Source organism: Myxine glutinosa, chromosome 2, assembly GCF_964187855.1.
Source record: "Myxine glutinosa chromosome 2, kmMyxGlut1.1, whole genome shotgun sequence".
NCBI lineage: Eukaryota > Metazoa > Chordata > Myxini > Myxiniformes > Myxinidae > Myxine > Myxine glutinosa.
The window spans coordinates 18,402,859-18,418,549 of NC_136262.1; the positions used below are offsets into that span (position 1 = coordinate 18,402,859).

The window sequence follows — 15,691 nt, forward strand, 5'->3', positions numbered from 1 at the left end:
TTTCCGGCAAGTAACAAACAAACGAACAGATCAACATACTTGCCGGAATCTTTCCCCCCCCTTGCCTGAGATAGTGGTGAACAGATGTATTAAAGCCTTGGAAGGAAGAATGGGACTGAATATATTCTGGAAGATGGTATCACATGTGAGAGAAAAGAGGAACAAATGAGTCGAGGTGACCAGTGAGCCTGGACTTTCGTGGTTTAAGAAGAATAGGGTTACTGGCAGACTTGGTACACCCTGTAAAAACCTGGGAGGGGCAAAGCCAAGAGAGGGCAGAGGGTGCACGACCAAAAGGAAGGCAGTGGAATGCAGGGATGCCACCAAGCTCATGTGAGAGTAACAGGCATAAACACTCAGTTTTGTCATGGGCATTCCCAATTATTTTGAGGGCCTTGCTTTCCACGGCATCAAGAAGCGAAAGGTGTGAGAAGGCCACCAGCCCAAAGGGGATCTCCATCAAACTGGAAATAAATGACTCATGTGTTGTCAAAAGTTCATATTGGCCAAGGAAAGACCTTCAAAGACGAAAGATAAGCCTGGTCGGCTGGCTTTGGAGGCCATCTTGGAAATATAATCGGTCCAAGAAAGATCATGGCTGATGGTGAGGCACAAAAGTTTGAGTGGCTTATTAGTCCCCTACCGGTGTACACCGGAGGGGACTATAGGTTTGCACGCCGTCCCTCCGTCCGTCAGTCCGTCAGTCAGTCCGTCAGTCAGTCCGTCAGTCAGTCCGTCAGTCAGTCCGTCAGTCTGTCCGTCAGTCTGTCAGTCCGTCACGCAAAGAACAGTTTTCCGGACTTTCTTTCTAAACGCTTAATACTAATGATTTCAAACTTGGCACATGGTTTCCTCATGATAAGATACAGATCAAGTTCGAACTTCACGACGTTTCGATCATTTTTAACAAAGTTATGGCACTTTGAACTTTGGGAATTCTGATAATTCTGATGATCTTTAACTCAGTGCCATTTTAAGTTTTAATTTCCTTTAAAAAACATTTTCTCTGCAATAATAGGACTGATTGAGATAAAATTTTCACCATATGATGGACTCGGTCTGTAGAATATTTTAATGGTAATTATGACGTCACAGGTCACGTGGTTCGGCCGCCATATTGTTTTTTCCTTTTTCTCTGCAACGGCAGAACAGATCGAGGCCAAACTTTGCAGGCAGAATCGCATACCCATGACGAACAAAAAAGTCAGCGAGCATGACGTCATGCGTCTCATGGTTTCAGAGTTATGACGTTTTTAAGCATGAACCTTTAAAGCCGAGCTCCTCCCTCATTTGTGATCCAATTGAGGGGAAACTTCACAAATCTGTTCAGCATGTCAGTCTACTAAAATGTCCTTTTGGAATTTGCGATAGGGCACGTGATTTGGCAGATATCGTTAATTAAAGGAAAAAAAAAAAAATGGATATCTCTTGAATCGCTAGTACCTCAGACCGTGAGTTGGTAACAATTTATATAATTCACACAGTGCAATACGTGCAGGCTGCTCCACGGAGCGACCTTGCGGGTTTATCAACGAGGCGAGGCGTGACACACGTGTCTCTTTCTGAGAAGAAGGGAAAAAGCACGACCCTGCAAAGGTAAGAGTCACCAAAGGCCAAACCCTCGTTAGGAGGTTTAAAACAAACAGTTTGTCCTGGGTCATCACTCAGCCCCTGTCCTTTCAGACGAAGTGAGATATCTCGTTACAGCTTCTATACATCTTAGAATTCGAAGTAAAGATTTGTTTCGCTTTCCTGGTGGATGGCGTACGGTCCCTGAAGACTGTGCATCGCTAAATTCCATCTGTCCGGGTGGAACATTTAACTTCTCTGAAACTACACACACGTCGACCTACGGTCCACCGCAACATCGGTAGTCAGGATTTGGATCAGAACTCTGGTCTGACTCTTACCATTGTAACAGCATCTAAATGGACATTAACGAGCACAATTTGATCACTTTCCGACAACTCACACACAAATTCATTCTAATATATCTAAGTTATAAGACTTACAAGTTTTTTAGGTTTCAGTGTTGAAATTTGAACACAGCACATTCACATAAATAACAGCATGTAGTTTTTGAGCAAAGCCTTCCTACCCTTGCAAACTTCAAGTGGTCGAGAGGGGAAAATGTTGTTTCCTTCAATCGAGCTTTCAAATAGTCTTCCAGCTCTTTTTCTACATCGTTCTTGATATTCTTGTTATCATGGAAATGTTTTCGAAGAAACCCTTTTTGTTTATCTCTCAGTAAGAGAGCATTTTTACATTTTGAAAAGTCGCTCTTTTCTTTCTGAAAAACAAACATTTTTTTTGTAAATTAATGGCAAAGGACAAGATACAGTCAAACATGGTTTAAACTTCCACACAGGGATTTTTTTTTTTTTTTTTTTTTTTTTTTTTTTTTTTTTTTTGTATACAAGATCGAGGCTCGTGAAAGAGCGAACATTAATCACACAGAAAGACAAACAGACACATAAAACAAATAACATCGGGAGCGGTAGACAAGATGGGGAGAGAGGGGGAAGGACACAAACACAACATTTGAGAGCAGGGACCGAGAGACATGGAGACATCGAGAGATCTGTGGGAGGGAGAGGGCTTTGGGGGGGAGGCATGTGAAGGGGGGGAGGCATGTGAAGGGGGGGGGGGGTGGGAGAGGTATAAACATATGGACACTGCCAGGATTTCCAGGAAATAAGTTGGAATTTCAAACAAGGTGGATCTGGGGTGAATTAGTGGGGGTAGAAAAGATCAAGGTTATGGATGGGGGAAGATAAGAGATGGTGGTGAACAGCTGTTTTAAAGACCTGGAGGGAGGAGAGGGATTGAAGGGAGTGTGGGAGTTTGTTCCACAGGCGGGAGAAAAGAGGAATGAAAGAGTGAAGGTGAGCAGAGAGCCGAGATTTCGGCAGTTTAACCATCAGAGGGTTGCTGGCAGATCTTGTGCGACCTGTAGGAATATTTGGGGGACAGAGCACAGAGAGAGCTGGGGGAGCAAGGCCGGAGAGGAGTCGGTAGAAGACAGAAAGACCACCTACCTGCCTGCGGTGAGTGAGTGAAAGGCCCTCAGAGATAGCTTCATCGCGGGAGATTCCAATGATTTTGAAAGCTTTGGATTCAACAGCGTGAAGCCGAGCCAGGTGTGAGGCAGGAGCACCAGCCCATAGGGGAGAACAGTATTCCATAGAGCTGCGGATGAAAGCCTTGTATGTGGTGAGGAGCTCAGGTGTGCCGAGGAAGGACTTCGCACGACGGAGGATGCCCAGTCGGCGACTGGCTTTGGAGGCCAGCTTGGAAATGTGGTTTTCCCAAGAAAGATCATGGCAGATAGTGAGACCCAAAAGCTTGAGTGACAGAACTTCTTGGAGAGGATTGTTGAGAAAGTAGATGGGAGGGTTGTCCAGTCGATCTTTTCGGAGAGACATAGTAAGAGAGTGAGATTTGGCAGGATTGAAAGACATGTTCCACTTGTTTGACCAGTCTGTGATTTTGTCCAGGTCTTCAGAGAGTGAGGAGGCTGCAGACTGCCGATCTGAGGGAAGAGGAATGGAGCGGCAGAGAGTGGAGTCATCAGCAAAGAGATAGAGAGGATTTTCCAGAGAGTCAGAGAGATCATTGATAAAGACCAGAAAAAGCACAGGGCCCAGCACACTTCCTTGGGGAACTCCAGCCTGAACAGGAAGGGGAGATGAGAGAAATCCATTCAGGGCCACACGTTGACTACGACCAGAGAGGAAGTCCGCAAGCCATGCATGGAGATTTCCATGGATACCATAGGAGGAGAGTTTGGTGAGCAGAGCTGGGTGCCAGACCGTATCAAAGGCTCTTGATATGTCAAGGGAGACAGCTCTGATTTCCTGTTTGGCATTGAGGACCTCCATCCATTGTTGAGACAGCAGAAGCAGCATGTCCAGAGTAGAGTGACCTGGTCTGAAACCAAATTGATGATCAGAGATCAAGCCATTGGAGAAGAGGAAAGATTTCATATCCGAAGCAATGATGGATTCCATGACTTTGCTGATAATTGGGAGCAGGCTGATTGGTCTGTAGTTGCAAGGATCTGTTTTTGCACCTTTTTTGTGTAAAGCGGTAATGTTAGCTGATTTCCAGGATGCTGGCAGATGACCTTGAGCAAAAGATAGGGTGAAAAGAACAGAGAGAGGGTGAGATAGAGCGGCAGAGCAGGATTTTAGGACCCGTGGGCTGATGCCGTCTGGTCCAGTTGCAGAATCAGAGTCGAGGTTTGACAAAAACTCCTCCACCTTGTCAGGAGAGAAGGACACAGAGTCCAGGAGCAGTTGGGTTCGACTGGGAAAGGAGGGAACAGAGAGAGATGGGTTTGGGACTAAGGATTTCGAGGCAAACACAGAGTTGAGGCATTCGGCTTTGTCACGTGCGATGTCAACTGTGTGGCCATTTGAGGTAAGGGAGGGGATGGAGGGGGAACAAACACCAGAAACGGATTTGACCAGACGCCACCAGGATTTGGAGGAAGGAGACAGGTTTGAGAGTTCATTCTTGAGTGAGGAGAGATAGTGCTTCCTGGCACTCCTGAGGGTAGACACACACTTGTTCCGAGCTTGGTGGAAGGAACTGAGATTTCCTTCAGTTGGATTAGCCTTCCAAGAGGCAAAGGCAAGTTGTTTCAGGGCAACTGCCTCACCACAAGATTCAGTGTACCATGGACGGGAGGAAGGGTAAGACAATTGAAGGCGAGATGGGATAAATCTGTGCATGAGAGAGATCAGTTTGCTTTGGAAGAATTCCCAGGAAGAATTGATGTCAGCGGCAGTGGAGATGGGAGACCAATCCAGACGATTGATGGCTGCTTGAAGACCGTCCCAGTCGGCCTGAGTGAAATGCCAGACTCGACGATGCTGAGGAGGCTCTCTGAGAATGGCCAGAGAGATGTCCACTTTGACAAGCACATGATCAGAAGAACCGATTGGAGCAGAAGAAGAGCAGCAGACATTAGCAGGGAAGTTTGTCATAACCAAGTCTAGAAGAGAAGATACTCCATTGGCTGAGATCCGGGTCGGGAAATTGACAGATTGTGTCAATCCCAGTGAGTCACAGAAGTCCTTTGCTGAGATGCCATGACTAGTGAGAGAGGAACCCACACCCAACCAGGTGGCATGATGACAGTTGAAGTCACCACATATGAGGAAGAGAGAGTTGGGATGAGTGGATAGAAGTTGGTCCATGTTGTCAGACAGTGAAATGTAGATGGAGTCATCACTGTTTGGGGGACGGTACAGAACACATATGAACAAAAGGTGGGAGCGGAGAGGAAGCCGTAACCAGAGGTACTCCTGCGGGTGAGGAGGAAAGAGAGCAGTGCAAAGGGAACCCCAAAATGTGGTATTTGAATGCAGGTGGTCTCCTAATACAGCCAAGGCAAAAAAGAAATTATTATTCCAAGCAAGCTGAAACCTATCTGTCGAGGCAAGCAAAAAAAAAAAAGGGAAAAACAAACATAGGAACCCAACCCATGGCTGTCATTGACTTATTCCTCTCTCTCACCACTCCTTTTCCCAAACATTATGTTGTGTGTTCCCAAAAATGAGTCCAATAATCCGTTCAAAACCTTAAATGTTGTGAAGTCTAATTCAGTGGCAAACTGAGGCCTTATCCTTCAGCAATTTGTGCAGTAGCATTTTGTTGCATGGCTACTGCATCTTGAACACACTGGTCATCTGTTTTGGTCACAGGAGACATGGTTTGACACGTCGCTCTTGAGAAGACTGCATTTTTGTCCAAAATGTTCTGAATTTGAGTTTTGATGACCATAAGGTCTTTCACTATTTTGCGAGGACTATTTATTTAACAGTTCACTCATGCTTCTCTTCTAATTCAATAACTTTGAGTTGCTTGACAAGTGCAAAACCAGAAGATGTCATCTTGGGTGTCAAGTAAGCATGACTCATCCATCAAGTTTTAGCTAACCTGGAACAAAAAATTGTTCAGGTGAGGTATTCGTATCACGCCGTGTCCATAAATGAGTCAGTTAGTCGTCAGTCAGTGGAATGTAATCACTCGGATATTCTTCTCTGAAATTAAACACACAATTTCAATGAAACTTGACCACAACCTTCATCATCTATGATGTACCAAAGTGTGCTAAAATCAGGGTCTCGGGTACTTTGCGGAGGGTCAAAGTGGGTCCAGGTTTGACCCCCTCACCCCCCAAAACAGCTATTTGCTTTCTTCTCCGAAACTACACAATTTCAGTGGAATTTGAGCACAGCCTTCATCTCCCGTGATGGACTAAATTTGTTCACGGAATTGAGAACTGGAACGGCACTCTGATTTTGTGACAATGACCGATATGCATGCGCCCACATTATTACATTATTATACATACTTGTACCAAGTTTGATTTAAATCCCTTCAGCTGTTTTCATGTATCACATGTTTACCAGCCATGACCTCTTACCGCTTTGCGTGACCCCATGATCTAATCAGTTCACCTTTGCGTCATTATACATTACTTGTGCCAAGTTTGACCGAGTTCGCTTCAGCTGTTCTTAAGTTATCGTGGTAACAAAAACCTATTAGACTCTGACCTTTGACCTCTTGACCTCAAGTTCTTGATAGATCTGTTCGTTATTGTTTGCCTGCAACATCCTGTCGTTTCACTCTTCCAAGAGCCTTGACAGCTGTTGAAAGCAAAGAAGAAGAAAAAAAGAGGACTTACCTTTTGAGAAAGGCCAGCACGAGACATGGTACCACAAGGTGGCTTTGGGCCCAAAGACTGTTTGGTAATCTTTGGCAGAATATTCATTTTTTCTTCCTGTACAGCAAGAGAAACATAGCAATAGGTCAGTGGGACAAACATCAAAGTATCATCATTACAGAGAAAGATGAATTTGAAATAGATGAGTTGCATGAAAATCACATGACCTCAGAGCATCAGTGACGGTCATACGACTGACACCACTCCATGAGATAGGCCGATACATTCCTCTCAAAATATTGTTCGATTTCTATTCCGACCGACCATCGCCCCTCAGCACATAACCCACCATCGCCCCTCATTAAACGACCGACCATTTCCCCATATCAAACAACTGACCATCGCTCATCACACGACTGACCATCACTGAAGACTGCACTCTCTGAATAGACATCCCTCTATCCTTCAGGTCGGCAAGCAGCAGCCTCTTCCCTCTCTTCAGAAGAACAAAATAACAAGCTGGTCAATTAACTCTTGGAATGTCTTTCAATCCTGATAAATCTCACACCCTGACTCCCTCACTCTCTCCAAAAGGACCGCAAGGGAAACCATATTTCAAACCCGAGGAAACCCGAAACCCTTATTTATTTCCTTATTTTTCTGTATCATCCTTTCAGGTGTTTATAAACTATTTAGGTTGCTGTGCTCAGTGTACTGAATGGAAAATGCAAAACTACATTTATCCATCTCATTTCATTTTTCCAGACCCTTTCACTTTACCTTAGAGTCCTTTTGTTGCGGAACAGCGTTCTTCTTCTGCAACTCCTTCTGCCTTGCCATCATCAAATGGCAATAGTTCTGCAATGTAAGCAAACATTATAGAAATCAACACCACCCAAAAGTCAAAAAAAAACAAGCAAACAAAAAAAACATTCATTTTAGATTCTAAATCATTATTAGTGAAAAGTAAAATGGAGGACGGGAGCGAAGCACACACACCGAGCGTACTCTTTCCCCTTCTTCCCCCCCCCCCCCCCCCACCCCCCTATTCCCATATACATTCTCAACAATCCTCTTGAAGAAGTTCTGTCACTCAAGTTTTTGGGTCTCACTATCTTTGGGTCTCACATGCTCTTTCCTGGGAAAGCCACATTTCCAAGATGGCCCCAAAGCCAGTCGCCGACAAGGCGTACTTTGTCATGCAACATCCTTCCTTGGCACGACTGAGCTCTCAACCACATTCAATGCTTTCATCCGCAGTTTGATGGACTGCTATCCCTTCTGGGCTGGTGCTCCAGTCTCACATCTAGCTCGGCTTCACGCTGTGGTAACCGATGCTGATATGTTAGGATCATTGGTATCTGCTGCTCTGAGGCTGAGTCAATGGGTCTTTCACTCTCTCACTGCAGGCAGATCGATGGTCTTTCTGACATCTGCCGACTGCTCTCTGGCCTTGCTCCCACTGCTCTCCCCCCCCCCCCCCCCCCCCCAAAACCGCCTCAACATTTCTGCAGGGTGCTCAAGGAAAAACTGCGACAATAAAGAATCACTGCTCACCTTCACTCTTTCATTCCTCTTTTTTCCCACCTCCAGAACAAACTCCCACACTCTCTTGAATCACATTCCTCCCTCCAGGTTTTCAATACAGCTGTTCACCACCACCACCTATCTTCTGCCATCCAATTCCACGATCCTTTTTACCCCCATTATTCTGCCCAAAACCCACCTCGGTCAAATTCCCTGTTTTCCTCCTGAAAGTCACTAGAGTGTTCATCTTGTTTATCCTGTGTAAGCTGTCCCAGCTCTCTCTTCCACCAATCTCTTCATGTCCCTGTTGTCCCTACTGTTGTGGTGCTTCCCTCTATCACCCACTCTTGTCTCCTGCTCCCTTTGGTATATGTTCTGTGTTAGCTCTTATGGAGCCTCGACAACGTATACAAATTTATTTTATTTTTTGGGATTCGGATCCAGATCCTCACCAAAGTCTAATCATTTATTTAGTCCCTGTCACACACCGAACCTGTTCACCAAATTTCGTCCGAATCTGTCCACAACTCCTTGCAATATCCTGTTCACAGACAACCAAACAAACCACAGACAGGTGAAAACATAACCTCTGTCCACCTTTGGTGGCAGAGGTAAAAATAGTAAAAGATGACAAAGGTGAGTTGGTGGAACACATGTCGGTCAGCAGCAGGGGGTGGGGGTGGGGGGGGGGGCACACCACGTGACACAGGGCACCTGAAATATATATATTTAATTGTGTCTTTCTTTTGCTTGCTTCAAAAAAGCTAGATTGAACTGCAAAACATGTTGTTTTATGGCTCGGTCAGATCCAGCCTGGGAGACGTTTTTTCAGCATCTTCTAAAGGGAGAAAGTTATGGGAATAGATGCCAGTTAACCTCGAACAGAGTATGATGTAAGATGTATCCTTTAATTTGTTCCTTTGGTTTGTATGTGCTTGGCTCAATATGTTTTACTGCCAAATGTTCACACCATTGAACTTTATTATGAGAAACGCATCCCTGGGCCTTGAAAGCCCAGCTTGTTGGGAAAAGTGGCTTGAGAAATATCTTACTTTCACACATCTGTGCCTTCAAACGTAATCTCTCTTGTCTGAGGTCATTACTTCAGCGCAGCGTTTTTTCTGTTATTCCATCTATAAAACAACTTGTCTTTTCTTGAGTTTTCAGTGCGACTTGGACTTGCACGGTCTTGTGTGACAAGGCCCTGCCATTTCAAGATGTGCTCCACAATTGTGTTTGCTCGATTATTAAACCTCACTTGCTGCTTCAAAGGTGCCTCTTCTTGAGTTCCGGGGGGGGGGGGGGGGGCTCCCAACAATCTGGTGTCAGAAGTAGGATCATCCAGCTGCAGGTCGAGGGGGGCATGCTCCTCAGGTCGGGGAGAGGCAAAAGGCCAGCGCTGGCAATAATGGGCTGAGGTAAGCATATTTGCACACCTAAATTTAAAGCCTCTTCCCTTCCCTTTGGATGTGTGGGGCCTCTGTCGACTGTACCTGAGCATGTATCTCGAACCACCGGTGGATTAATGAATCGAGCAAGGAGGGATAGCCCTCAGGTTAAGGTATAGTGACCCCGGCGTAGGAGTAGCTAGACTAGACTAGCGTGGGTGGATAAGAATAAGTCATAGGTATAAAGACTAGACCCCGGCGTAGGGTTGGATAAGTAAGTTAAGCTAGGAAAAGAAGGGAGAACCCCTTTAAGGAATCCCCACCTCTCCCAAGGCCTTCTTCGTCCTGTCCCAGGATTTAAGGCATGCACATCCAGTGCGTTTTACCCAAAGGAGGGAGTTCTGACAATATGCCACAGGCAGCAGGTATTAGCTCTTTCCAGACAAGAGATGAGGTTAGATCTGGAGAAATAACAGAGAGGATTATAATGCACGAGGTGTGTGGAATCCAGCTGTGAACACGCGAGCCGAGACGTGCAGGCAGGTCGCCGTGGCAACGGGGTAACGGCCCCCGCGGTGAACCGCGAGGCAGGGGGAAGCGAGACGGGAATGCGGATATCCCATGCTGTGCACGGCATGAATGCATTCGTGTTGTCCGAGGCAGGCGAGGGCGGATTATAACAAGCCAGAGACAATGATTAAAACCGTGAGACATGAAAGGAAAATGATGCAGCCAGGCATTGTGGTTGCACCTTTGTGAACAACGTGAGTGATAACATTGTGTGGAGTGAGCACATGTATGTTGTGTGCTGAGTGGAAGTGGTGCTGCATTGTAGAGCATGCTTCCAAGGAGGGCTGTGGGATGCCAGAGTTGGAAGCGTTTTTGTTTTGCATTTCGAGGGAGATTTCGGTGATTGTAATATTTGGAAATGTTTATGTGATTTTTGGAGAAGGATAAATTACACTGGAATCAGAAGAGCGCAGGTACCAGGTGGGAGAAACCTGGTAGGCAGGAGAAGTGCTGAGGCAGGTGGAGCGCAGGAAACAGGACAGGTGAGCCTGAAGAGGGGGTGAATAGGCTCACAGCAAGGGGCCAGGTAAGTTCACAGGTAGGAAGGATTGGAGAGGTTCTTGAAATATTGAGAACAAGATTGTACAAAGTGTGCATGAGTGTGCATGAGAACAAGATTGAGAACAATCCCGTGTGCGTGAATTTATGCTGTATGTTATGGAGAATGTATACAAGTTGGTCGGGCAGGCGTGTCATACACGACTCATTCAAGTCGACGTGCTTTGAATTTTACGAGTCGACAACACTGGGTGTGCGCAGTGGTGTGGAATGCGAGCCGGTACGAAGTGTCTGTCATTGAAGTGTGTATTTGTGTTTATTGTGTGTGTGTCATTGATGTGTTTCATTGACGTGTGATTGATTGACGAGGGGTTCCCTACATTGCCTGCAGCAATTAGGCAAGGTCGGTGAGTACTGGCTACTTGTGTATTGTATATGTGTATTGGATGAGTATGCATTTTTGGGTCAGAGGTCAAGGGTGAGATATCCTGTTGTTGCAACCTGACCACATTGGGTATGATGGAATGATATTATATGATGTAAAAAATTAAATTGAGTAAATATGGGGGCTAAGAAATAAAAGATGTCAGTTTGAATTGACTTTATTGAGATTCAATGTGGGATTCAGTCTGCTTGGGAAAATGGCAGGCAAAAATGAGCCTGTATGGAGAGCATGTGTAGACAGGGTTTTAAAACAAGTATTTAATTACATCCCCACATTACCAGCTTTCCAGATTTAGCATGGGAGTAAAAGTCAAAGATGATAGGCTGAGTCAACCGACTGGGTGTTCATTCAACGGCATGGCCGGGTCTTGTACTCGACCGACTTGGGATTGTGGAATGCGTTGGACAAAAGGGAGATACTCAAGGTGATGGGCTGCCGTTGCCGTTTACAACAGAAATTAGGGCAGGAATGGGGAATTTGTTCAGAATGCCGGCGATAACCCACCTATGTCTATCCCTGTGTGTGTGTATCCGTGTCTGTCTGGCTTTCTGGCCGTCCATGGAGTCATGTTTCTGAACACTGATTTTGAGGGGATTCCGGGTGTGCCACGGAGCTCAGGTGCACCTGCGGTGGTTGGAAGGTGGTGTGAACCGTGTTGTTCGTGGTGGAGGCCTTGTGTTAAATTTCAGATTTATCATAGTTAAGTTTGAGGAAGATGATTTGAAGCCAGGATTTTATTTCAGTGCTGCAGTTTGTCAGGATAGAATGGGAGCAGTGGAGGATTTGCAGTTATTGATAGAGATGAATTGGTGTCTGTCAGAGGTAAGATTTGATCCAAGAGAGGGCAGTGCCGGTGGTGTTAAAGGTGCGATTCCAAGGAGGGTTGAGAGTTTTGAAGTGATTAACATCGGAATGCACCTTTCGGAGGTCCACCAGCTGTTCCATGGAGATAAGGTGTGAAATATAGCATAAGCTATAGGTCATGGAAATATGGCAGTGTAAGCTCGCCGAGGGAAAGTTACCTGTAGTAGGGGACGTAGCAGATTAGTGGATTATAATGACGGGGGAGCGCAATAGTATAAGGGGTGACTGGGAAGCGCAAGTCTCAGAAGGGAGTAGTCAGCTTAGATGATGCAGTGTGTGGGAAGGAGGTGATGAAGCAGTGTATGAGTGAGTAATTGTGATTGTGAACAGTGTAGATGCAAGAAGAGAGACAGGGACACAATGAGCTGCTTGGCGAGCCATTGAGGTGGATTGGATGTTTTATCGTTGTTGTCTTGGGAGTTCAGTTGAGGACGTTGGCTGCACATTGTCCGGAGTGCTTTAATTTGCACAGGGAATGACAATCTTGGGACAAGCTAGTTTAATGGGACCCTGGGATCTTCAGTGTGTCTATGTGTTTGTCTGTCTGTTACACTGGACTCTTGGATGGGTTTTCATGAGACGAATTTCAGACATAACAACAGTGAGAATCTATTTTGAGTGAGTCACAGTGGGTGAGAAAAATTGGCCAGACAGTAAGACATATGAGAACTATTTTTATTTCAATAAATAGATCAGGTTATTTTCTTTTTATTATTTGTTTATTGGGATATTGGGAATATTCATAATATTGGGCAGCTATTGGGCCAGAGGCTAAAACAGGTGCCTACAACAGGTGCATGTGATGCTAAGAGGAGAGGTATTAGAGGACATTGAATTGACTTTAAATTGAAATTAAATTGAAAATGTGGATTAGGAAAATGGGTTTGTTAAAATAATCGTGGCATCTGTGGCATGCAACAATTTTGTGCCAGAATAGCGTATGGGGAACCGTCATTTGGGAAGTAGTTAAATGGCAGTAGGTTTAGACAGGTATTGAAAGGGTTCGTGCAATGTCATTTTGGGGCACCACTCGACACAGGAGTGGTGGAGAGCTGAAGTGAATTCTGCCAATAGGGTGCAATAGGGTGGTTGTGTCCTTTGGATGGGAGCTGGAGCCTTGTTGGGTTGGGCTTGTGGCTCGCCATTGTCTGTCTGCCAGTTATGGTGGGCAGAGGGAAGAGGGAGTGATACTGCTCTTGCCTCTTGCTTGGCAGAAGGTAATTGTGGTTGTTGTTGATTCCACCCTACCCCGTGCCTGGTTTCACCCCTGTCTGTCTGTCCAATTTGTGTTCATGAAGTCCATGGAGCGAGCTCATGGGCCAAAATTGAGCTCCGAGAGCTGAGGTGATTTTAACATTAGGATGCACCTCTCAAGGGACCCCTGGGTGGTCTCGAGAGCTGAGGTGTGAAATATGGTGATTTTGTCTTGTGGACAATCCGTGAATGGCTAGGCAGATGCGCCTGGAAAGGGAAAGTGTATTCACAACCCGTCTGGGTTGTGTCTGAAGACATGGTTTTGGAGTAAGTGTGAATAATGTTTTGGGAAAGTGCGAAGATGATAAAGGAAAGTCGGATCAGATGGATTATTTGTCAATGACAAGTGACTTTGCAAGATTTGCTGAGGAAGAAGGGGAAAAGGTTGGTAAAAGTTGATGGTAAAGGCAGGGAATAAGAGAAAGTGGTTGTGGAATGTTGTTTTTGTGATAAGAAGGTGATACAAGTGGTTGGCTTGCCCTGGGGGGACCAATGAATGTAAAGTTGTGAATTTCGTTTAACAAAATTGCGTTAGATTGCTACAGGCAGGTTGACCCCAATCGAAGAGGTGATTGGGTGCTGGTGCAGATTGGATCACGGCTCTGCAGACCAGGTGAACAGAACTCCACCAGCCAGTGACCAGGTGCTCGTGGAGCACCTCACCCACAAGGACCAAGGTGGACGAGACCGTTCCAGGTTCTCCTGACCACACCAACAGCGGTGTTTTGTGAGGGCAAGTCGTCCTGGGTACACGCCACGCATTGTAAGTTGGCCCTCCCTGCACCCACGGTCACTGAAGTCCCACCGACCACACCCATCGTCACATAGGATGGGGCAGGAGCTGCACCAACCGATATGCCATAGACATAGAGGAATAATTACACTTGCACTGCTATGTTTAAAACACCTCGCCAGCACCGCGCCCACCACGCCACACCCCAAGTGGGCGGACATGGTGACATATGTTGAAGGATTATATGACAACCTAACCTCTAAGTCACACGTCCACTATCAAAGCGCTATCTGGGGCCAGGAGATAAACGTACCATGTTGTCTAATACCATCAAAGGACCCCCCGTGGATTTATATAGTATGGAGGGCTGTCATGGCAAATTCAAATGGAACGAAGTCAACACAAGTTGCCCTCACTCGTCAGAGGCAAGTGCAACGGGGAGGAAAGTTTGGACCAACAGCAAGTTCCGCCAACGCAGGATTCGAATGGGGAAAAGGCTCGAACAATTTAACCACGCACGCTTTACTAGACAGAAATACCACCCTGATATTGATATGTGAAGTTACGACCATACAATTATTGACTTCCCGGCCACCATGCGTCACATACATAGTGACACCACGGGCCCCAATAGTGGTAAGGAAGAGGGCAGAGGGAAAGGAAAAAGCCAACAGTGTAAGGTCCGGGATAGCAGCCTGGTTCCAGGGATGGACGGGAATCGTAGTAAAATGGCTGTTGACAGGCCTGGCCATAATCGCAGGAATCGTACTCACCCTGGTTATAATAAAGGCCTTGATCATGGTGTGTGTGAGAAAATGTTTCACAGGATGGACCACACCAACTGCTGCTACCGAGATGGTCCTCTCGCCACATGGAAAGGACCCAAAGGCCTTCGGCGAACCGGCCAATTCTGTCACTTCGTGGCAAGATTCGAACACCCACGACTGGATCGTCGACCTAGACGACTCATGGCAGGAGGATATGGCTTTCTACGACTCCTGGCATGGCACCAATGACCATGCCGATCCTGACTGGAATTCCTTTGATTTTAATAGTAGAGGTTCTTTTAAGAGCTATTATGCAAACAGCGAGGACGAAAAGACGAATGAATGTCCAGGGGTACCACCATTTGTAAAGAACATTTTTGGATTACCCCCTCTGTATAAGTCACCCGACACCACGGATACTGACGCTGATTCAGACAATGAGAAGGAGATTTGTGATGATGGATGTGCCACCCTCTCTCCCACAGAACAATCACATGTGCAAGGCTTGATGGCATTGGACGTGGATCGTTTGCCCTGATTCGCGAGGATCGCACCTGCGTAAGGAGCGCCCCTAATCAGGCCGGCGACTGGGTCGCACCTACGCTGGAGGAAGGGTGGATTCGGAACCTAGCCGGGCCTCAGCTATCTCCGAACCAGGGGTCTTCGTCGCGAATTATGGCTAACAATTCATGCGTTAAATGTCAGACGGCCACAAACAGGGGCCGGTATCCCTCCCCGAGCATGCGTGACGCATTGCGCGCCTGGCATGTGACGGGGGGGGGGGGGGGAGGGTGCTGACCCACTGGGGTTGATACATTGTATTTTTCGAGGTGTTGTCTCAAAGACAAAAGGGAGATATATGTCGGTCAGCAGCAGGGGGGTTGGGGGGGGGCACACCACGTGACACAGGGCACCTGAAATATATATATTTAATTGTGTCTTTCTTTTGCTTGCTTCAAAAAAGCTAGA

At 46.3% G+C, this 15,691-nt stretch overlaps 1 protein-coding gene across 1 annotated transcript in view; it reads right to left on the reverse strand.

Annotated features, from left to right (window-relative positions):
• Window positions 1-410: 410 nt before the first annotated feature.
• LOC144890758 (uncharacterized) overlaps window positions 411-15,691 on the reverse strand; it is a 127,960-nt gene continuing 112,679 nt past the window's right edge. The window contains exons 10-13 of the mRNA XM_078772567.1: window positions 7,457-7,534; window positions 6,698-6,793; window positions 2,099-2,290; window positions 411-464 (exon numbers count right to left, since the gene is read on the reverse strand). Of these exons, the coding sequence (XP_078628693.1) occupies window positions 411-464; window positions 2,099-2,290; window positions 6,698-6,793; window positions 7,457-7,534 (420 nt within the window). The remainder of the gene's footprint in view (window positions 465-2,098; window positions 2,291-6,697; window positions 6,794-7,456; window positions 7,535-15,691) is intronic.